The sequence below is a fragment of the Bidens hawaiensis genome, unplaced genomic scaffold (genome assembly GCF_021521415.1).
Source record: "Bidens hawaiensis isolate Kalapana, Puna unplaced genomic scaffold, B.hawaiensis_p1.1 tig00039717_1, whole genome shotgun sequence".
Lineage (NCBI taxonomy): Eukaryota > Viridiplantae > Streptophyta > Magnoliopsida > Asterales > Asteraceae > Bidens > Bidens hawaiensis.
Genome location: NW_027497003.1, coordinates 134,349 through 158,534, shown reverse-complemented (window position 1 = coordinate 158,534; position 24,186 = coordinate 134,349). Strand labels below are relative to the sequence as shown.

Below are 24,186 nucleotides of genomic sequence, written 5' to 3'. Positions count from 1 at the left end.
AGTGAGTAGATCCACGTTTCTTCAATTACACATATGGTCTTGATTTCGACAATATAACTCGTTCCATACTTTAATTTAAAGGTAAGTTTTGAGGTTTTGCCGTTTTGCTTTTGTTTAGAGCATTCTCATCCCGTTCCCTATCCCTATATCCATATATATCATATAATTACACTAAAAAACACTACATTTCTCTCTCCTATTCAATTAAATAATATTTTTTATACCTTTTTCATTACAGTTTTCTCTTTCCACCCTATAATTTACAAAAAAATCACTACATTTTCTCCAAATTTACAAAAAATCACTACCTTTTCTCTCTCCACCCTATAATTTACACTCACAACCCCACCCTATAATTTACAAACCCTCCTCACATAATTTTAGGGGATGGGTTGGGAATGCTCTAACAAGGTTGGGATGTAAAGCAATCTCCGTTAATTGGCCTGTTAATTTGAAGGACATTTTAGTCATTTAAATTTAAAGAACTAATTATGTAACTTATTGCGTAACTTATGAATGTTGTTTGATCGTTGGGGCACTTTGTGTATTTACATAAAATATTAAAAAGGTAAAGGATATATTAAAAAAGAACGAAAAGAAAACATTTTTTTTATTTTAATTCGTAACTAACCTACTCTTAAGTAACATATAAACAGCCTAGATATGTATATGACAGGATTTAAACCATTCACCTTTAAAATAAAATAAATGATATGAGTAATCTACTAATGGTAACATCCACCCAACCGTCACACAACCCTTGCTGAAGGCAAAAAAACATTTTGGTATTTAAGCCATATTTAGGTGGCTTTTCATTAATTTTTTTTAGAGGAACAAATTCGGTTTCAAAATAAAAATAAACTTTGAACTTTCAAATAAAAGTTAATGTTCCAAGAGGTATAATATGGTCGTAAAGTGTCTCCCCTCTATTTTAGATATCAAATGTTCAAATCATACAATGTGCACATATAGATAGTTTAATAGAGTATTTAGAAATAGTTAGCTTGCTGTTCAAAAAATAAAATGAAAAAGTTAAATATTTAAGTTTATGGAAAATCAAATGATTAAAATCAGTATAAAAATATGTATCAATCTAAAAAGCAAGAAAGATATTATTAAATCTACTCTACAGGAGAATGACTAAGAATAAAGATCTCGAAACAAATGCATTTAGAACTCTGGCCCCGTGCATTCCTTGTTTGTAAATGTGTTACATATCTAATGACAAATACATATGCTATATTGAAAGTTGAAAGAGATGTGTTAATTGTTATAGACACCCGATTTGGCACATTACGGAATGTGACATGTAAGTGCGCACATAATATCTTGTTGCCACATTAGAGAAGATGCATGTGTGTTTGTTTTTTGTCTTGAAACTTAGTTCAAGTAAAAGGATGTCCTTAAGCTTCAAAGAGAACTAATTTATAATCTATTTGATAGGTGATAGATTATGGTTATGAAGTACTTTATAATCTATTTGATATGTGATTGATTATGGTTATGGGGTAACTAATATAAAAGTGAGTATCATTATGTGAAGAGTTTTAAAAATATTAAAAATAAATAGTATTTACTAAATAGTTTGACATTGCTAGACTATAAACCCATATTTGAGTAAATTTTTTATTATGTTCTAATCTTAGGTTAAGCGTTTCAGATGTCAAACTTATTTCACAATAACTAAAGAAGGGCGTTAAAGCCAATTTCTCTAAGAGTTCAACATAAAATGGAGGAGTGAGTTGTGGGTTCCATCCCCGATCACCCAATCACTATTTTTTTTTTCTTGCTTGTTTCTTTAGTTTAGTTGTTAACTAAAACTAGTACACTAAAGTTAAGGGTGAGCTCGTTAAAAGCATTTTTTATCGGCAAATAACATCAATGTTAGTGTTGTAGTAATCGCTAGGCAGACGATATGATAAGGAAGGAGACTAACAATTAACCGAGATTATCCATAGTTAAAAATTTTTTTTTACGATCATCATCATCTGATTGTCATCCACATTACCATCGTCTCCATGTGCTCTCTCTCCCACCTTTTCAACCTTCTTTATTCCCATCCCGCCATTAAATTCTCCTCACATTCTTCATTATTCTTACAATACAATCATCCACAAAACTTACCATCATCAAAAATGGCTACAAAAACTCACTTTCTCTCTCTAACTCTGTTTCTCTCACTCATCCTTAACCTCTCAATTGCTTTCACACCACAAGACAACTTCTTAATCAACTGCGGCTCAAACACCAACACCATTTTCGCCGGCAGAGAGTTTTTATCCGACTCCATTCAACCCGGGTCGGGTTTCCTCTCCTCACCCAAATCAATCACCCTCTCAAACCCAAACCCGAACCCGAACTCGTTCCACATTTACACCACAGCTAGACTTTTCACTAGCATATCTACCTACCGTTTCAATATTAATACAACCGGAACCCATCTGGTACGTCTTCATTTTTCGCCTTTCACTTATTTGAATTACAATCTCAGCACTTCCAATTTCAGTGTTTCGGTCAACGGGGTTTCAATTTTGACCAATTTCCGAGCTGACGTCACTCTTGTTAAAGAGTTTATTCTCATGATAGATAAAACCCACTTCGATTTAACCTTTAATCCGTTAAAAAGTAATGGGTTTTCGTTTATTAATGCAATTGAAGTGTTCTCAGCTCCAATTGATCTTATTGTTGATGGGGGTGCAAAGCTGGTTACCGTTGATGGGATTCAAGAATTTGATAATCTGACGTCACAGATTTTGGAAACTGTTTATAGAATTAACGTAGGAGGTTCAAATTTAACACCTTTTAATGACACCCTTTGGAGGAATTGGGTTCCTGATGAAGAGTTTTTGAAAATAAAATCATCTGCAAAAATTATCTCCACCATACAAGCCCCTAACTATCAAAAGGGCGGTGCTTCGAAAGAAGTGGCTCCGGATAATGTTTATATGACAGCTCAAGAAATGAATAGAGGGAATTTGACTATAAATTCTGTGTTTAATCTGACTTGGGGGTTTCCAGTTGATTCGGGTCGTGGTGTTCGGTATTTTGTTCGGTTGCATTTTTGTGATATAGTTAGTCTTTCATTGAATCAGTTGTATTTCAATGTGTTTATTAATCGGTTGTTAGCGTACAAGGATCTTGATCTTTCGTTACTGTCGTTTCATGTGTTGGCGTCTCCGTTTTATGCGGATTTCGTTGTTGATTCGGATGGTTCCGGGGTTTTGGAGGTAAGCGTTGGCCCGTCGGATTTGAGTACCAGTTTGAAAAAGAATGCGATATTAAACGGTGTGGAGATTATGAAGATAGTGAAGCCTGCGAGTAGGGAATCTTTACCCGAAAAGAAGAACATTTGGGTTTTGATTTGTTTGATTGTTGGAGGGTTAGTTGTTACTTGTTGCTTGATATCAACAATCTTGATTGTTTTGAAATTGAGGAAGAAAACTGGAGGGAAAACGAGACGGGCGGAGAGCAACGGGTGGACTCCGTTACGGGCTCTAAGTTCGCATAGTAAATATTCAGAAGGAACGAATAATACTAACACGTTAAAGATCCCTTTTTTTGATTTGCAATACGCAACGAATAATTTTGATAAAAGTTTGATTATTGGGTCGGGAGGATTCGGTGTGGTTTACAAAGGCGTTCTTCGTGACAGCTTAAAAGTTGCGGTGAAGCGAGGCGTGTCGGGTTCTAGACAAGGGCTACCGGAATTCCAGAGGGAAATTATGGTTTTGTCCAAAATCCGACACCGACATCTTGTTTCTTTAGTTGGTTATTGTGAAGAGCAGTCTGAAATGATACTTGTGTATGAATATATGGGAAAGGGCCCGTTAAAGAAACACTTATACGGGTCGAATCTACCGCCATTGTCATGGAAGCAACGGCTCGAGATTTGCATTGGGGCAGCCCGTGGGCTTCACTATCTTCATACGGGCTCGGCACAAGGTATAATTCATAGAGATGTGAAGTCTACAAATATATTACTTGACGATAATAACCTCGCGAAAGTGGCAGATTTTGGGCTCTCGAGGTCGGGCCCGTGTATGAGTGAGACTCATGTTAGCACGGGTGTGAAGGGTAGTTTTGGGTATTTGGATCCTGAATACTTTCGAAGACAACAACTTACTGATAAATCGGATGTTTACTCTTTTGGGGTCGTGCTGTTTGAAGTTCTTTGTGCTCGACCCGTTGTTGACCCGTTGCTGGGTCGTGAAGAGATCAACTTGGGTGAGTGGGCAGTCCGGTGGCAGAAAAAAGGGTTGCTTAAACGTATCGTGGACCCACGTATTGCTGACCAGATAAAACCCGAGTCTTTGAAAACATATGGGAACACGGCAGAGAAATGTTTGGCAGACTATGGTGTCGATAGACCGACTATGGGTGATGTGTTGTGGAACTTGGAACACGCGCTTCAGCTTCAAGAAGCCGAAAGCGTGAATGCAACAAGCAGCGATCAAACCAGCGCACTGAATATTGCTGATGGTGTTGGCACGAGCAATATATGCTGATTACGGTTAACTGTTGGGCATGAGAACAAGCCAATGTTACATAAATAATGTCATTTTTGTAAAGATGCAAGGTTGTCACCTAAGATACCTAAAACGTAATGTTAGGCCTAATGATGGTTACTTTAGACGTTTAGATCTGTTAATGAAGTTGGTAATCCACACATTAGTGCGTTTTGGTATATAATTTGTTTATACTTTGCAGGTCCTCTCGTTAGAGCATTCTCAATCCGTTCCCCATCTCTATCCCTATAATTACACTAAAAAACACTACATTTCTCTCTCATGCTTAATTAAATGGTATTTTTTATACATTTATCATTACAGTTTTCTCTTTCCTCTATTCACAACCAATCCAACAAATATTAAAAAATAAATAGGGAAAACAATGTTTCCCCAAATTTACAAAAAATCACTACATTTCTCTCTCCACCCTATAATTTACACTCACAACCACTCATCACCCCACCCTATAATTTACAAACTTCCCTCACATATTTATAGAGAATAGGATGAGAATGCTCTTACACTGTTGGTTACAGCGATGATGTGTTTTTATGACAATTGATCTGAACTTATTATAACGATAACGATGTGTTTAACTCGTTTAAAACAACGCGTGACATTGCTAATTCATGTCTTCCTTTTGCTAGTGCAATGAATTTCGGCTAACAAAGTATATATTTCTATATATTAAATAAATATTTGTTTTGATGGTATATGTATATTTTTTATCATGTTTAATGGATGGAAAAAGTTGTCATCATAATGGCATTTGGCTGTCATTGTGACCATTCAAGCTAAGATACCACTCACGGGTTTAGACTTCAGTGCATACTCAAGAAGTCAATACCATTTACATAACGGGGTAGGACTTGTGTAGGGATAATTTATGTCATTAATATCATATACAAAATAAAAATAAAAAATATTAGTTAAATTTGTGACTTTTGTTTCATTTTCATGAAATTTGTATTTAGGACAAGAGAGTTGGAATTTAAGGACGAAAATTTTATATTATATCAATGAAATGAGTATATATTAAAATTTTGAATGATTTGAATGAATATATTTGATATTAACTTTTTATAAGACAGGCATAAAAGGAAAAACAACACTTCTTAATTATATACAAGAAACCACATTTGTTTCGCGTGGTGTATATTATTTTAATAATGTTTATATGTATCATGTGCTATCCCTCTTTTATGGACTTTAGTTTACTTTGGTCCCCGTTGTTTGCTAAAGCATAATCATGATATATTGTTTTGCATTATATATATATACTATAGCATTGTATTTATATAAATAATGGGGTTAAACAATAATGGGGTTGTTTAGAAACGCATATTCAATCAAATTACTCGTATGAAGCTTGGGATAAAACTGTTTTTTAAGTAAGTTTTATTTAACTCGGCTTAAAGTCATTTAAGTTTAATTCAGTTTGAATATTTAACAAACTAATATTGAGTAACTCATAAGTAACTTGACCCATCTACACATCTAGTTATGTGTCCTTTCGGGTTACCACACTAACAGTGAGTAGCTCATAAATAATTTGTCTTGTTCACACATATAATTATTTGTCCATTTGAGTAAAAAACCAGCATTTCTGGATCACAGTTTGAATACTATCCAATTAAATGCAATGCACGCATTTGAACGCAAAGATTAAGGACATCGAAGAAAAGTATTCATATATAATGCATTGTTCATGAACCTAATAATAAATTATAAGTTTTGACTAAATGTTTTTGAGACTTTCTAGTTATTGTCTTCCGTGTATTTGCTATACCATCGTCCATCTATTATATGCATGTATATTTAACACATCGCATACGAACGTGCAATACACTATACATGCGTATAATGTATATATGATTATGCGCACATATACTATGATTTGAGGTATACTGAGAGTGACGCGCTAACAAAAATAAAGAATCGTATGCTATAAGGTGAACTTTTCCATCATGTTTAATCTCTTTTTATGTATTTTTGTGTCTATTTGTGTTATCTATTTGAAGTGTAATCTATCTTTCTGTCATTTTTCATATAGATGCTTTGTTTAAATTTGAATAGGTAAATTATTTTTTCCATTTTATATTTTAATATAATTTATATAGTTGTTGCTACTATGCTCTTTTTGGCATTCCTAAGCTTAGATCCAATCGTTAACAAACAAAAAAAATGTTAGAAGGTGACCCGAGCCAGAGCTCTGAAATTCCCACTGACGCTCAAGTTAGTAATCGGAATGAGACAAACATGCATATAAACATATTCATTGTGTATGAGCATTTGGGTACATATATATAAAAGGTAAGAGATACAGAGTGAGAATGTGGATGTTCGGTGGGAAGACTCCCTTTGAGTAAATAAGGAGCTATGACAAAAAGACGAGGAGGATGTCCTTTGTAGTAAAAGGAGGAGCTGCCATATATAGTAAGACGAGGAGGGTATTCTATTATTGACATGTTAAATGGGGAAAAATAAATAAATTTATATTCTAGAGAGGGAAAGTGATTGAAATGCCAAGAGGATGTCTACCTCTTGCAAATGAGATGATATGAAGCGAAGGGGGTGATCCTCTATTTATATAAGGGTAAGCATCAAACCCTTATAGGTATGATGAATATGGGTCGGGTCATCTAAACGGGTCAACAATATGTTTCATCAAGCGAATGGGTTATATAAGGTTGAATGCTAAATTAACCCGGGCATTAGGTCAGATTGGCTCACCCATCCTAGAAGGTCCTTTTAAACGTTTTGAAGTTAGAATCGGTTGCACATCCTTCCTTATGAGACCCTTCTAAACATTCCGACTTTAGGTCAAGTTAAACATTATGACTTTGGAGGCACCTTTGGACATGTTGAACGTCCATACTAAACATCGAGACACTAGTAAGCCCTTCTGGACATGGTGAACGCCCTTAACGTCAGGCCATACTAAACATCAACACAATAGAAGACCCTTTGAACACTAGATCTATCTAGGCTGCTTAAGGAAAGACATTTGTTTATATTTGGTAATAAACGTACCCACGACATCAATAGATTGGGTTTATTATAAAACTAAATTGGTTAGCACATAATTATTAATATTTTTTTCGTGTTAGGTTAAAGAGCACACGAAAAGGGTGAGGTTAAAATATAGAATATTGAAATAATGATTAAAAAAAATAGATAGAAACATGAAAAGAATAAACAAGTAGAAAGAAAGTTAGGAGAGTAAGGGGGTGTTTGGTAAAGAGAAAAAAAATGAGAAGAAATGGAAATGGAAATAGGAGAGAAATGGAATTGGAAAGAAATGGAAATAGGTGGAGAATTGAAAATCATTTCCTTTGTTTGGTAGAATAGAAACTCTTCCAGCTGCCACCAACTCCACCTTCTCCTCTCCTCTCTCCGGCGACCGTTCTTCCTCCTCTATCTTCTTCTAATCCACCACGGCCACCAACCACTAAAACCACAGCTGCCGCCAACCACTCCGCCGCGATTTAGGGTTGCTAGTTGCGAACGGACGGACGCCGGTCGGAGTAGGACGCGACGGAGTAGGGTTCCGCCAGTCGGAGTAGGACACGAACGGATGTTTTTGCCTACATCATCGCCGGAGTTGCTAGTTGCAACGCGACGGAGTAGGGTTCCGCCGTGCTGGACATCATCGCCGGTCGGAGCAATGGAAATAATACCATACACACTTTTTGCCTACACCGAGAAGACAAATGAGTAGAGCAGAGAAGCGATGGTGGCTCACAGAGAATTCCATTTCTCTTCAAAATGGAGAGAATTGGATTTCTCAATTTTTTTCCTACACCCAATTCCCAGAAAAATCCAATTCTCCCCCCCCCCCCCCCCCAATTCTCTACCTAATTCTCCCAAACAATGGAAATCCAATTCTCCACCCTCTTTTCTCTCTACCAAACACCCCTAAGGAAGCAATCCATCCATCCATCCAATCCACTTCTACAAATGAAATGATTGAGGGAACAAAGCCTCCATAGAGCAGCTGGTGGTCGTGAATTATTGTAATTTGATCTGAATCTTGTTTGTTTTGGTTGTGGAATTGAAAGAGGAAGAAGAACTAAGAGATGACGGAGGTTATACTCCATGTGTATGATATAACGAATACTGGTTCAGACAATACTAACAACACCATCCTTCACATTAACAGGTTCTTCAAATCGGTCTTGGCGGCATTTTCCCTTCAGGCCAGTCACTCTTCTTTCTATTCTAGCCTTTCACTTTCTGTTCTCTTAATTTGTGTTTCTTATGCAAAGTTTTCCTGTGCTTCTATATTTAATTAATAATTTTGGTTGGTTTAGTTAATTGTAGAGTTGATTAGTGATTAATAAAATATATATACAGAAGTTTATCATGTTGAATTTAGTTCTTTTATTATTATAATTCAATTCTGTATAAGAAGGAAATGGATGGCAGCAAGGCACTTAACCTGCGCCTAAACCTCGTCTGGACAGTTGGACGTAGGTTAGCTTAGACCAAACCACAAAAGCCCCTGTCTCTTGTTCGCTTATTTTCTGCATATTGAGTGCGTGTGTGTTTGACTGTTTGCCATAACTGAGATCCTAACAGCATGAACTAATGTTGATTGTTGAACTTGGTTATCTCTTTTTATTATTCTGTTTAAGATCGTGGAGAGTGGAGACGAGGGTGCTTCAAATTGGGGATGAAAGCCCTATATAATTGTCAATACATATATGAGTAAACATTAGCAGGATGCCAGTATAAATTACCTTATTGATGACGACACTTTTGAGAGTCATTACTCTTGCACCCTTATATTTGATCATCCAGACATTGTATTTCTTCTATTCCACAATGAATGTCAAGCTTTAACATGTGCAAAAATCAACGAAATGTGTTTTTTATGACAGGTTTATGGAGAATATGAATGGTCATTCGGGTTCTGTGAGCAAGGCACTGGAGTTTTTAGTTGCCCTGCTAAAAAGAACCCGATGTACACATATCGTGAAAGTATTGCACTAGGGAAAACAAACTTATCCAAATCGAAGGTTAACCAGATCTTGAGGGAACTTAGCAGAGAATGGCCCGGAAATTGTTACGACTTACTGTCAAAAAACTGCAATCACTTTTGCAACAAGTTTTGTGAAAGCCTTGGTGTCTCTAAACTTCCAGGTTGGTTTATCGCTTTCTTTCAAAAACCCGCAACCATTATGTTTATTTATAGATGATTTTGTACTGCTATACAGCATGTTCATATATGAATATGATTTTGTGTTGGTCAGGTTGGGTGAACAGGTTTGCTAATGCTGGTGACACTGCTGTAGAAATAGCCGAAACCACAGCTATGCGGGTGAGCATGTTATGTCCTGTGTTATGATACTATTTTTGTGTTTATTTGCTAAATCTTTTTTTACCTAACTAGCTTTTTTCTTTCAAATGATTATAGTTTAGACAAGCTAAAACAGAGATCGTGACGGCTAGCAAAGTGGCATATCGGTTTCTTTCTGGCATCACTTCAAAGAATAATGTCACTCAGGGGTCTCCGGATTCCCCTGGTGATACCAACAGAAGCAACCCTAGATTCCAACAACCCGCTTGGTTTAAAAATCTTGTGGCTGCTGGAGCAAAACCATCAACTAGTGCCACACTTGAAAATGGAGACGACCAAGTTCAGAAACCACAACTGCTAAGACAAACAGCATCCCCGAGGTCACGCGAGATGTAAAACATTTGGTACTACTTGTAACTTGTGTACTAGTTTTATGGACAGGATAAACCTTCTTTCAGTTTATGTGTGATTTGCAACTGTTTTTTTCTTCTTTTAATTCATGCACAAATTCGTTTAAAACTGATTTTTTTCTTGTAAATCGAATTTTCATATTTGATTGCAGTAGGAACAAAAGGAGCATAACTGCAAATCATGTGTGTTAATAACATCAAATCTTAACTTTCAAATCTGTTATTTAATATGTAAAAATCCCTTAATATTATTAATAAAAAAGCCCATCACTCTAAAACAACAATTACAAGAAGAAACAAGATCAAACGAACAAACAACGCGAATTCATCAAGGTCCACTTAAATACACACAAAACAAACCAACACTTAAAAGAAGCAAGCATTCACCCTCTGAGCATTCTATTAAAAAACAAAGGCATTGACACCATCATCTGCAATCTGGAGTGAAGAAATGGCTTCAGATGCTTCCCAATCTCTCTCCATAACATAAGGTGCCTGAACATTGCTCAGAAAACACCCGTACCCATTCCACTGGTGTCCAGATGGGCCGAATCCATCACAACAATCTCCATTCGAAAGATGAGTGTGTGCTGTCATTCTAGCATGATTGTCACCCACAAACAGATCACATGATCCCCATGGATACCATTCCTGAACACATGACTTGTCTGATTCTTCACCGATTAGGACCTGCAAAGCAACCGCCTCGGCTATTGCAGCACACTCTTCATCCAGCCTCTGTTGCTCTTCTTTCTTCTTTTGGTTCTTCTTTTCAAGCTCCGAAATAATGGCTGCGGATGCTGCAAGGGCTTTCTCCAACCGCCTTTTTTTCTTCTCGGCCTGTTTGATACGGTCCAATTCGTCTTTCACTTGCTTCTTCTTACCTTTCCTCACACCAGCCGGTGCCTTACCACACTCCATTATATCTTATAATTCTATAAAAACTAAAACTTTTTTCAACACTAAAAAGTAAAAAACATCTGTGGTTTATGATTCTTTATTTCTTTGCTATCGAGTACTATAAACTTGCAAGACTAATAAAACGTAAAGGTCACTCTTTTCCCCGCCGCTACACCCACTCGGGTCTGAACGAATACCTCATTTTACGAATACTACATTCCCACACGGAAAGAACGGGAGAAAGCGTAATCAAACACCCATTACCCATTAAACCACCTCTCGGCACCATTCTGTCTTGATCTACCAAAGCCTTTGTGTAAGCAAAAATCTAATAATTAAATAAGTAACCAAACGACGAATATTACTCTTGTTCAAATTCACATGGCACAATAACCTGAAAGGAAATCAAATCAACTCTTTCAAAGTCAAAGATGAATTCTCACCTAATTTGTTATAATTATGATTAGAATTCTGATTATTATTATTATTATTATTATTATTATTATTATTATTATAAAGGGTGCATATAATTAACAGACATAATTAAAATCAACAATTGGGTAATACATGAACAGTAATCAAAACAAGGAATCGAATAAAAGATCCGTGAAACGAAAGCAATCAATCATGGACTCAATACTAAATTGAAGGGAATTAAATAATATGCAATTGAATTGCAAACCTTGGTAAGAAGAAACTGGATAGGAATTGGGGGTTGGTAGTTGGATCTGAAGATGCAACCTAAGCAAGAGGAAAGAGCAACGTAGATGTGATGACGATGATGATATTATAAGGCACGGTCGGTCACATGATATATTATATGATCGACAAATTGGATATGTGAAGGGTAAATCGGTAATTTGACAGACCAAAACAAGCGTTAATATTACGCCGTTAAAAGGAGGATTAGCAAGCCGCTGGGTGATGGGTTTGTAACCGTTGGATGTGTGTAAGGTTAACGGCGTTAGGAATTCTTGTTCCGTTAAGTCAACTGCCAGTATAATAAGTTTGGTGAATAACAACTAACGTTAGAAATAGTTAAAAATAAATGTTATGATAGATAATATCTTTGTTTAAAAAGACTTTAGTGTAAAGATAGAGCAAAGCATTATTATAAGATTATGAGGTATCCCCTGTGGGTATATGACTTCTTATATTTCTTTTTAGTTTTGACTCAAATTGTGTGTAGTGGGAAATTTCGGATTGAGGTTCGATCGACTTTTGTAATGTACACCACTACATTAAGTCGCAATTGTTTTGGTTAAAAATCGGGCTAAGGATCAATGAACCAAATTTGTATGTAAGGATTAGTGCTAGTGTGAATTTATGTAATCAAAGTAACAATTATAGACAATGAACACGAAAATTTATACGAGAAAAAGCCCTTGGTAACTAGTATCTCGCCGGCACAAAAACATCGGGTAGTGAAAACTATCACTACCAATTATATTGAACTTAAAAGGATTACAAATGGTGGAATGATAGCTGATTGTGAATACAAGTGTTTGCTATGAACTTCTCAGTGCTAAAAGTGTTGTGTATTAATCAGCTATCACTCAATGTATATATACAGATAAGTATAACGGCTAGTAACTAATTAAGCTATAAGTTCGGCCACGTTCGTTTACTTCTTCAACTTTCTTGTTCAAGAGCTTGGACAAGAGGGGAAGACCAGGTAAATTATCTCGTCCGCAAGAATAGGAATTTCCAGTAAGCACGTGTTTTTCTACAAAAAATAGATTAGAATATAACTGAAATTGACTGTTGAGGATCCTTGAACCGCTAAGGATCCTTGGTCCTGCTAACAGTTTCCAACGATACTTGATTTTCGAGGATCAAAGATCCTGGTCCCAATAATTGCCCTCAAACATGATAGGTGTGAATGGGGTACAGCTGTCATGTTTATCCCGAGAAAAGTTCACCGTAACCATCGATTACGAGTAGATGTGACCGTCGCCTGCCACCATATAATTGCGCCTACTAATTAGACTCAAACCCATATATCTTCCTTCCTCATCGGATTATAAGTGTATTTCCGGCATAACCATCAGGTATCCTTCTTTCTTTCTCTATTCTCTCTTTTGCTTTCCTCATCCTTTCATCATAATGCCTAAAAGAAATCAGAAAGCTTTCTTTAGTTTGAGTCCTAAGGACATTGGTCCCGTACTTCAAAGCCAACATCTTCTTAAAGATCCAGTTTCTGAGATTTGCAAATTCACCAATGAAGAAATCCAACGCATCTCTGACTGTTTCCCTGAAGGAACAGTGTTTAGAGCATATGACTCCCGATTAAAGAGCGATTGCGTTTCTTCCGATTGGATTTGCTTTCCGGCACTCCCATTCCTTTCTGGATTCTCATACCCGTTTCCTGACCTTACATCTACTTTCTTTTCTTTCATCGGTTTTAGCTATATTCAAGCCATGCCGATGATGTGGAGGACTTTGCATACCCTTGAGAGATTGATTGCAGAACAGGATCTCGATTTCAATCTTCCAGCCCTTTCTCACCTGTACAGCCTCATAACCCATGGCTCCAGCAGATTTCTCTTTAAAAGCAAACCCTTTCAACCTCTACCGATCAACAAGACTACCCACAACGATCAAAGTTAAAAGAACCAGTTCTTTTTCGTTTTAAGAGATAGTATTCCAAACGGGAATTTATTACCAACTCGCTGGATCCTGAAGGGTAGGGTAGTGGATCCTGAGGATAGAGGATCATAATATTATTGATTGGCTAACTGTGGATTTGTTGTTTCTTGTGCAGTATACAACTTCTCAGATCTTGCCACTGACCCGGACGGTGTTAAAAAGGCAAAGGTGTTCCTGTCTTTGGATCCTTTTAACAGGACATTCAAAGCCGTTGCTGAAGAGGTAAACGATTCAGACGAGAAGACCGCCAGCTCCTCAGAAACAATCTCAAGTAAGTTAGAATAGATTCATTGATTATTGATGAAAATAAAGAAAAGCGTTAGACTATAAGAAACTTATCTTTTTTTTGGGCAGGTGCACAAAAAATCATCATCCAAACTGTCCAAGAACTTGTTGGGTCAATTCCAGTTGGAATATGTTGACAGCCTCATCTCTTCTCGCTCCTCTAAAAAGAAACCCATGAAAGGTTCCAGCCTTGCACCTCCAAAAACTATGACTACCCGCTCCAAGGCCAACATGAAGAGAAAAAGGGACCCTGATGTGGAAGTCCACAGTGCCCAGGATGTGTTCGATCAGCTTTCGGAGGTAAGGATCCTTTGTCCACAAGTACAGACGGTTTGACTATTTTATTAATTCGCTTTCTTTCTTTAGGCCGTGGCCAGCTTCAAGAGCTTGTATGCTAAAAATGTGGCCAACACGGAAAAGGAATTGGACAAATACCGTGCTGGCATCAACCTGAAAGACAAGCTCAATGTAGCACTTCAGGTAGAGAATGAGGCTTTGGAGAACAAGCTGGCCCTCGCGGATATCCGAGCTCAAGAGCAAGTGGTTGAGGTCACGGAACAAGACAAGGTGTGGGCTAGTAAGGCGGTGCTCACAGCCAGAATCAAGATGGCTACAGAGGCTGAGGATCCTAACTTCGACAGGTCCACTTGGAATGTGGCTATGTGGGAGAAGGCATTGGCTGGCTTCGGTGAAGAGAGCGAGGATGCAGGGGCCGAGAAGAGAATCGAGGATGCTAGGATGATCAGGGTCAAGGATGATGCATTGGAGGTCAAGGAGGCTGGTGAAGGTGATGGTGATGTGGCTAAGGAGTTGCTGGCATAATGGGCAATGATGGAGACAAGTACCGCCTATCATCCCCAAACCAACGGTCAACCCGAATTGACCTAAGTACCGCCTACCATCCATGGTAATTTGTTCCCATTTCCATTGTGGTATTTCCGGTTTGTGCAACATTCCTGAAGGTTTTTAATATTCGGCCTTAACCCTCGCACAAGTTAAACATTTACTAACATACGTGGCTATATCCTCTTCATACCGGGCCACCAATAATACTCCTTTAAGTCCTTGTACATCTTATCTGACCCTGGGTGAATGGAATATCTGGACTTATGGGCTTCGTCCAAGATCAAGTCACGCAGATTGCTGAAGGTGGGAATCCAAACTCGGTTTTTGTAATATAAAATTTCTTCGGTTCTTTCTTCAAAATTTTGTTCGGTCCCATGTAAGTTTTCATCTTCCAAGTGATCTCCTTTCAGGGCTTCGTTTTGAGCAATACGAATTTGTTCGATGAGACTGGTTTGGACAATCATTCTAAGTGCTCGGACCCATAGTGGTTTGATCCTGTCTTTTCTGCTCAAAGCATCTGCTACTATATTAGCTTTGCCCGGATGGTATCGAATCTCACAGTCATAATCGTTCAACAGCTCTACCTATCTCCTCTGTCTCATGTTTAGTTTTTTCTGGTTGAAAATGTGCTGTAGGCTCTTGTGGTCGGTGTATACTGTACATTTGGTGCCATACAAATAGTGCCTCCAGATCTTAAGTGCGAAAATAACCGCGCCCAGTTCCAAATCATGGGTAGTATAATTCTTCTCGTGCACCTTTAACTGCCGAGAAGCATATGCTATGACTTTATTTCTTTGCATTAGTACGCATCCCAACCCTTTCCGAGATGCGTCGCAATAAACTACCCGATCATCAGTTCCCTTTGAAAGACTCAGTATCGGGCTTGGCATAGTTTCTGTTTCAGCAATTGAAAAGCCGCTTCTTGATCTTCTCCCCACACATAAGCGCGATCTTTTTGAGTCAAAAGGGTTAAAGGTTGGGCTATGCTGGAAAAGTTAGCAATAAAGCGTCGGTAATACCCAGCTAATCCCAAAAATTGGCGGATCTTTTCCGGTGACTTTGGGGCTTGCCAATTTTTAATGGCTTCAAGTTTGCTCGGGTCTACATGAATACCGTGTCGGTTAACAACGTGCCCTAGAAATTGTACCTCTTGTAGCCAAAATTCACATTTTGACAGCTTGGCATACAACTTTTCCTGCCTGAACAGCTCCAAAATGGTTCGTAAGTGCTGATCGTCGTCCTCTTTGGTTTTCAAATATATCAAAATGTCATCAATAAACACGATAACGAATTTGTCAAGGTACGGTTTGCAAACTCGATTCATAAGATCCATGAAAACTGCGGTAGCATTAGTCAGTCCAAACGGCATAACTAAGAATTCGTAGTGGCCGTAACGAGTTCGGAACGCCATTTTAGACACATCTTCCTCTTGAATTTTAACTTGATGGTAACCGGATCGAAGGTCAATTTTCGAGAAATAGTTTGCCCCTTGAAGTTGGTCAAATAAGTCATCTATTCATGGAAGAGGGTATCGGTTTTTGATGGTAACTTTGTTTAATTCCCGGTAATCAATGCACATTCTAAAACTTCCATCTTTCTTCTTTACAAACAATACCGGTGCTCCCCAAGGAGAATAACTAGGACGAATGAAACCCTTATCTAACAACTTCTGTAACTGGTTAGATAATTCTTGCATTTCAGAGGGTGCCAGCCGGTAAGGTGCCTTAGCAATGGGGGCTGATCCTAGGATTAAGTCAATACGGAATTCAACCTGTCGGTTCGGTGGTAATCCAGGTAGATCATCGGGAAAGACATCGGGGTATTCACGTACAACAGGAATCTCTTCTATGCATTTCTCATCAGGGCTTTATAGTCACGTTTGCCAAAAATGCTATACAACCTTGGCGTAAACATTTCAACACTTTGAGATGAGACACGAAAGGTAATATCGAACCGGACTTCTCTCCTTGTACCACAATCATCTCACCATTCGAAAAGGGAATTTTAACTGTCTTGTTATTACACACAATCTCTACCTTATTCTTGGTTAACCAGTCCATGCCGACAATAACATCAAAACTTTCTAACTTTACCGGGAGTAGGTCAATAAGGAATGGGTGGTCATTAAGAATAATGGAACCGTTTTGGACTATTTGGTTTACAGTTATAGAGTTACCGTTAGCGAGTTCTATAGTATAGGGATTTGTTAGTTCACTAACTGGCATATTACCCAGGGATACAAAACTAGTGGAAACAAAGCTTCTATCGGCACCCGTGTCAAATAATACAGAAGCATATTGATCAGAAACAACAAATGTACCTGTTACTACGTTCGGGTCTTGTTGTGCTTCTCCAGACCCGATAACGAATGCGCGTCCCCTAGGCGCCCCAGAAGTCGATGCTTGGTTCCGACCGGTGACTGCTCCTTGATTCATCTTGGGGCAGTCCTTTCTAAAATGCTCTGTACTACCACATTCATAGCAAGCACGGCGGGTTACTGGTGCTGTGATTTGTTGGATAGGTTGTTGACGAATTGGTTGCGGTCTAGGTGGTTGCAGACGGCGAGTTTGGGTTGGTCGGTTGACAATTCTCATACTGACTCTACAACTAGGGCCATTATGCCCCATTCTCCCACACTTCTGACAAATTAACGGTCTGCACTCACCCACGTGATGAAAACTACATTTATCACATTTTGGCCATGGTCCCTTGTACCTATCTCGTTTCACCTCGGAACTGCTCATGACATAATTTTTTATTAGTCGGGCGTGCACGTTTATTTGCTGGCCTTCCTTGTGACCCTGATCCATAATTGGTTCACTTTATACCCGATGTTTCCTCGGCCATTCTCAACATTCCACTTCTTACCAAGTCAAAAGTTACAATGCCGGCTTGAGTCACGGCATTCTCAAATGATGTATGACTAACAGAGTTCACTAAACTCCTCACTTCCGGGGCTAAACCCCAAATATAATGTCCAACTCGTTTGTCTTCGGGAGTTACTAACCAGGGTACTAGGCGAGCCAGTTCATTGAAGCGGTTGGTATACCCCAGATGATCCGCTCCTTTCATTTCTAAACTCCAGAGTTCGTGTTCTAACCTTTGTATTTCGTTCTTTGGTCAGAATTGATCTAGCATTAATGTTTTGAGTTCCGCCGAAGTCATGCGGTTAACCGTATCTTGCCCTTTTATCTGAACCCTAGTGTTCCACCACATCAAAGCATGATCCGTAAAAGTAGAGGCAACATACTTGACAATATTTTCGGGTGGACAATTGCTAATATTGAGAACAGATTCCGTCTTCTCTATCCATTTAATCAGCCCGTTTGGCCCTTCGATGCCTTTGAATTCGATCGGTTTACAGGCCATAAAGTTTTTGATTAAGTATTCTCTCCGAGGGGGATTAGGATTGTTATTGTTATTGTTTGGGTTCGGTGGAGGATTATTGTTGTTGACGTTATTTGTATCAGGTGGGGGATTATTTGCATTGGGAGGGGCATTTGTATTAGGTGGGGGGTTATTATTTGTGACTGTTTCATTGTTGGTTGGGGGAGCATTATTGGTTTGTTGCTGGTTTGTTTGTATATTGGCATTAACACCGGCAGTTACTTGTGTTACAATAAGTGGTATTGTTGCCTGCATTTGCCGAGCAATCATCTCGGCTATTTCTGCTTCAGTCATGGGGGTTGCTTTCTTTGGGGCCATTCTATAATGATAAACAAATATAAGCGAATTAATACTAATTCCAGTCTACGACACTGTGTAATAATAATCACAATAAATGTTGTACAGGTAAACCAGATAACATACTAACATTTCACAAATTGTTCTGTACATTGATAATAAAAGTTACATAGACTTAGCCTGATAAAGGCCAGTGCTTGCATGTATATATCAAAACCTGTCACTAAGTGACTGTTAGACTTAACCCTGTAAGGGTCAGTGCTTGTAATAATGTACAAAATTGTGCCCCATGTTAACATAACATACTACTATATACATACATGGAGTATCAAAAGATCACGTACACATATGTGTAACATCCAGCATATATCCGTACAAACGATAGGCTAACCACAAACATAGAAACAACAACACCGTAATAATCCAGTAACAGTTCCACAGTCGAACTGTCACCCTATCCAAATACCAACGGTAGTAGGCATCTGATTGCTGCAAGTTCAGTACTATCTGCTGTAACGTCGATAAGCACTGGGTCACGTCCCTCCTTTCCTGGTTAATGTTAGCTATGGCTATCGAGTGGTCTATCATAGGTCAGTCAGGACAGCCATCCAAGAGTTGTTTCCTACGTTTGGGAGGTCAGGGCGAGGGGTAGGTATACTCAACGAACGGGAAGATGAAGTATCTACCCTAGGACGTGAAGGTCCTCCCCGGTAGTGCGTAGATCTGAATGGAATCGAGGTAGGGTCAATCGGGGTTACCCGAATACGAGCAGTCTGTCGGACTTGCGCAGTAGCTGAAGTCGTCGGCGACAGGTGAATAGGTGGAGTGGGTGATCTGGCTACTCTAGCAGGTGAATGGTACTGACTGTTAACTTCGTTTTGATCTCTGCGTGGTGACCTGGGTGGATAACTATCGCATCTGTAGCCGGACAGAGCAGGCACATTTCTGGGTAGCTCTCTACAAATAACTTCTTCTTCCACCTCTTCCTCATCCTCTTCCGGTTCCTCTTCTGGGTCCTCCTCCTCTGGATCCTCCTCTGATTCCTCCTCTGGATCCTCCTCCTCAGCAGAGATTACCGGTTCTTCTTCTGGTACGTAGTCGTTATTCCTTAACATGACTTTGCACAAATGTTAGTTATAAGAATAATATCTATTGCTAGCGCTAACTACTGTCGGAGAAATTAATTAATTAAGCCAAATTTAATATTAATTATATTAGAATATAATATTAGTTTTATTAAAATTTTAATTTTAATTATTATTAGAATTAATACTAAATATAAATTATTATAATATTCACAATAAAATTTACCGTCATTAACAGTATCGTACGTATACGTATTTATACACCTTGATTCAGATAAGCACGTATGAATGTTACATATATATATATATATACTTACACATTACCTTTTATACACATATGTTGCCATTTTCACCTAACCACACGTTCTGCAACTTCTCCCCGAATTCCCTCGTACAAGCAAGTCTGTTATTATGTTTCGGACCACAATAACTCACTTGCCCTACAAGTTCATCCCGGCATCCATCAGTATATAATATTAATTTATTATTTAATTATTTTCCCAGAGTTAATCGAGCCTACGGTTATATTTTAGGTACCCTAAGGGATAACCTAATCCTTTATAACCAATGGCTCTGATACCAACTTCTGTCACACCCCGACTAGCACAATGCGGAAGCGTAAAACGGGAATGTAACAGACACCTCTGGTATCAACAACATTGTTTATAAATAAACATTACAAACTAATTTACATTGTATTACATTTCATTGTTCTATCATTGTTTCACAGTCTAGATGATACAAACAAAACCAGTTCGTTAACTATACGATCTTACTACTAGCACCCTTGATTCTGTTCACATAGCATCAACCACACACCTTGGGCAAGTAACAGATCACCAAATCATTCCGATTTAGGTACACCTGAAAAGCAGTTTAAAACGAGTCAACTACTAGAGTTGGTGAGTTTCACGAGTTTCAAGAAAACAGTTATAAGTATTCACAAGTTAACACTTGTAATCATGATATAAGTATGTATGTATGTAAATGATGTAATTATGCTAAGCTACAGTGAAGCCTTGACTGTTTGTGCTGCGTGCATCCATTTCCCACGCTCAATCAACCACTGTGGCCCCCTTTCCGCCCACAATATGCCCCAAGTAGCTATGTCTAAAACTACATAGCGTGTTGTATAATTATGGTCATGTGCAAACGGGGCAAAGTTTCAGCAACACATGTCGGCTCCGTTTGGGTTTGTCAAACCAATAGTACTATTCACAAGCCACCAGCTCGAAGTTAATCACTGTGTTAGTGGGACTTTCGTGTTAGCACTTAGATAATTCACATCAATACATGTTTCAGGTATGTATATGTGATCAAACATGCTTTTCACCACAAAAGTTCATAAAACAGTTTAGAAGTGGGGTCATGAAACTCACTGTTTAGTAGATAATCAGTAGCACGTCGGTTCGAGGTTTGTGTAACTTGTAATCATAGTTTCCTATAATCAATATTATAATAATATTAATATTTTAATATTATTATAATCTCAATACTAAACTTGGCTGTATAACTAATCTGGGTATAGTTAGAACACCCAGAAAGTGGCAATAGGCTTAGGTTATGATGTTGTTCAATGTCTAGTACTTAAAACCGAACTTGGTTCAGATTCCCGTTTTCCCAGCTGGGCCAAGTTGTTCGTTTACGCGTTCAAAAAACAGATATGGGGAAATAAGCTTTGGTAAATGTGTTGGTTAATAAAATGATTATATTATAAAGAAATATCACATATTGGGGTCCTGGATTAGCTACGGGGCCCGTTTCCTTTTATTCAGTTTGATTTGAGAAAAAACGCGCACAATCTATCCAGATTGTCCAGGTTTCTCATAGACAGGTTCGTTTTTACTTAATTAATCCAAAAATATAATTTTTGATCACTCTTGGTGTTTTGATATTCCCGCAGGTTCGTTAGTCGCGCACTTGCCGGTTTTTATAAAAACTGAATTTGTTTAATCTTCAAATTAGCATAATTAATTAACCGTTAATTATTAAATTTTGAAAATTTAGCCACTTATCAACTAAAATATGTAGATTTTTATAAAAATATTTCTGGAATTATTTACTGATTTATTAATTTATAAAAATTCATTTTATCAGCTATATTTCGCCTGAAAATCATCCGTTTATCCCAAACAATTTCCAAAAGTTCCACAAAAATTCCTGAATACTCAAATCAATTCTAGAATGTAAAAAGCTTGTGCAATATTCTTTTTGGCCCAAATTCGGCTATAAAAATTCACACGAACGCATATGCACAAAAAACCCTTAGACTTCTCCAAATGATTCCAAAATTTATATGTGATCAAAATACATTAAATCTGAGTTCTCAGAAAAATTTCATAATTTTTGAAGCATTTTAACTATTTTTCCTATTAAACGTCCCAATTCGGTAATAAATTCACCAAATATTCTCGGATGGTCGAAAAATTACCAAATTTGAACAGGGACTCAATGACATGGTCTCTGATGTCTCTACAAAATTTCAAGGCATAATAATATGCACATCACAACCTTAACCTAAATAGCCCGTAAGCGAGTGTTTCGGCATTACCTTAGCGGTTTTCGATCGTTTCCGCCTTTCTAATCAACTTTTCAAGCTCTTGAGCTCCTATGTAGGTTAGATACAAGTCATATATCACAAACCAAGCAAGTTTCATCAATAGAACATCCCTTTAACTTAGGGTTTCGACTAGTGCAAAAAAACGAACTTTTGAATCGTAAAAATGTCGTTTCAACCCTTTAATCCGTGTTTATGGCCAAAAAAAACTATCAAACCAGGTTCCTTACCATGTGTATGATCAAAACATGTTTATGGACCATTTTTAGGGTTTTTACATGGTTAGGAATGATTTTTAGTAATCAAACTATGTTTACAAGTGATTAAACGAGCTTTAACGAGTTAAAAATTAGCCAAAAATGAAGCTTTTTATCTTGTTCTTGCTGGGTTTTGAGAGAACCAGGTTGATGTCCAAATTTTTCCACAAGAAAATGACTTCAAAAATATCTTGAACTTATTTTATATTTATAGGAAACTTAGGGGGGGGGGTTCCCCTATTGCGGCCGCCCCAAAAGGTGGGGTCCATGGGCCCCCCCTCTTGTTCATTTGCCTCGTTTCTCGTGCCCTTACGTGAAATCCCGACCCCAAATTTATTTTGGGTTCGGTTTTTGGCGCGAAAAACTTATCAGGTGCGTCAAACAGTGCGAAAACGAGTGTTTTTCGGCTAGTTTTGTGTTAAATTATAAAAGCATACTATATGTTTGTAAAAATCGAAAATATTTTCACGGATCACTTAAAACATTTCAATTAAGTGTTTGGTAAGTCTTTTTCGGCTTGACGGATGATATAATGCTTGATTTGTAACTATCTTTCGCGATTAAATCTATAGCGGGTATTTAAACGACCATGTTTTCGTTTAACTTGTTTGCTATCGAAATAAGGCCATATTACTAATATTTTAGCTTATATTAAACGTATATCACTTATAGATGGCCCCCAGGGATATCTGGGTCATAACCCGACCCGTTCGGTTAATCGTTCGTTTGTTACGCAAAAAACGTTTATTTGCTTAATCGGTAAATACGTACTGAGGTGTACCTTGTTTTGTCTCAAATGACACACCTATTGCTCGGAATTTCTGCAACTTTATATACTTGACAAAACAAAATTTTAACATAATGTAAATAAGTATGAACATAAACTAAGATTTTACCAGATTCAGGATTGAAGCAAGTGACTAGGATCCAAGATCCTGATTAACAAAAATATTTTTTCAAATGAATTGCATTCCAAGCCCTTGGGAGCAAGTCACCTTCCATATTCATTAGACGATATGCCCCCTTTCCTGCTTCAGCTTCAATTAAATAAGAACCCTCCCATCTGGGTGCTAACTTCCCGTCAGCGGTATTAGTTGTCTTTTGGAACGCCTTTCGAAGAACTAAATCTCCAACTTCAAATCTTCTAATTCTGATATCTTGTTGTATACACCAGCCATCTTTTGTTGGTAAGTGGCCATCCTGAATCTTGCTTGATCTCTAAGTTCTTCCACAGTATCTAGATCTTGGACAAGATTCTCGTCATTTCTCAGATGATCAAGGATGCTTGTTCTGGCTGTTGGATACACCATTTCTGTGGGGATCACTGCCTCAGCTCCAAAGACTAGTGAGAACGGCATCTGTCCGGTGGCATTCTTTGGAGTAGTCCTATATGCCTAAAGCACATAGGATAGTTCTTTAGCCCATTTGCCTTTCTTCGCTCCAAGCTTTTTCTTCGGAATGTTGATTGATGATCTTGCTACTTGGATCTGCTTGGCCATTCGCTTGTGGATGGACTAGTGTCGAAGTGATCATCTTGATTCCCCAACTGTCACAAAAGTTAGTAGTTCTTTTCCCAATAAATTGGGAACCATTATCACAAATAATTTCAGAAGGAATTCCAAATCTGGTTATAATGTTAAGTTTGATAAAGGATATAACTTCCTTTTCCCTAACTTGAGGGAAAGCCTTAGCTTCGATCCAGT

The 24,186-nt window shown here is 37.9% G+C and overlaps 3 protein-coding genes across 3 annotated transcripts; 2 read left to right on the top strand and 1 right to left on the bottom strand.

The window, feature by feature from the left end:
- Positions 1-2,135: 2,135 nt before the first annotated feature.
- On the top strand, positions 2,136-4,505 carry LOC143591490 (putative receptor-like protein kinase At5g24010). Its single transcript, XM_077071679.1, has one exon. The coding sequence runs from the start codon at positions 2,136-2,138 to the stop codon at positions 4,503-4,505; it is 2,370 nt and encodes a 789-aa protein (XP_076927794.1).
- A 4,082-nt stretch (positions 4,506-8,587) lies between these two features.
- LOC143591491 (uncharacterized) lies at positions 8,588-10,289 on the top strand. Its single transcript, XM_077071680.1, has 5 exons — positions 8,588-8,707; positions 9,233-9,316; positions 9,392-9,653; positions 9,764-9,831; positions 9,928-10,289. Exons 1-5 carry the CDS (start codon positions 8,588-8,590, stop codon positions 10,204-10,206), a joined length of 813 nt encoding a protein of 270 aa, XP_076927795.1. The 3' UTR covers positions 10,207-10,289.
- A 241-nt stretch (positions 10,290-10,530) lies between these two features.
- Positions 10,531-11,370, bottom strand: LOC143591498 (uncharacterized). Its single transcript, XM_077071688.1, has one exon. It carries the CDS (start codon positions 11,139-11,141, stop codon positions 10,623-10,625), a length of 519 nt encoding a protein of 172 aa, XP_076927803.1. The 5' UTR covers positions 11,142-11,370; the 3' UTR covers positions 10,531-10,622.
- Positions 11,371-24,186: the final 12,816 nt, after the last annotated feature.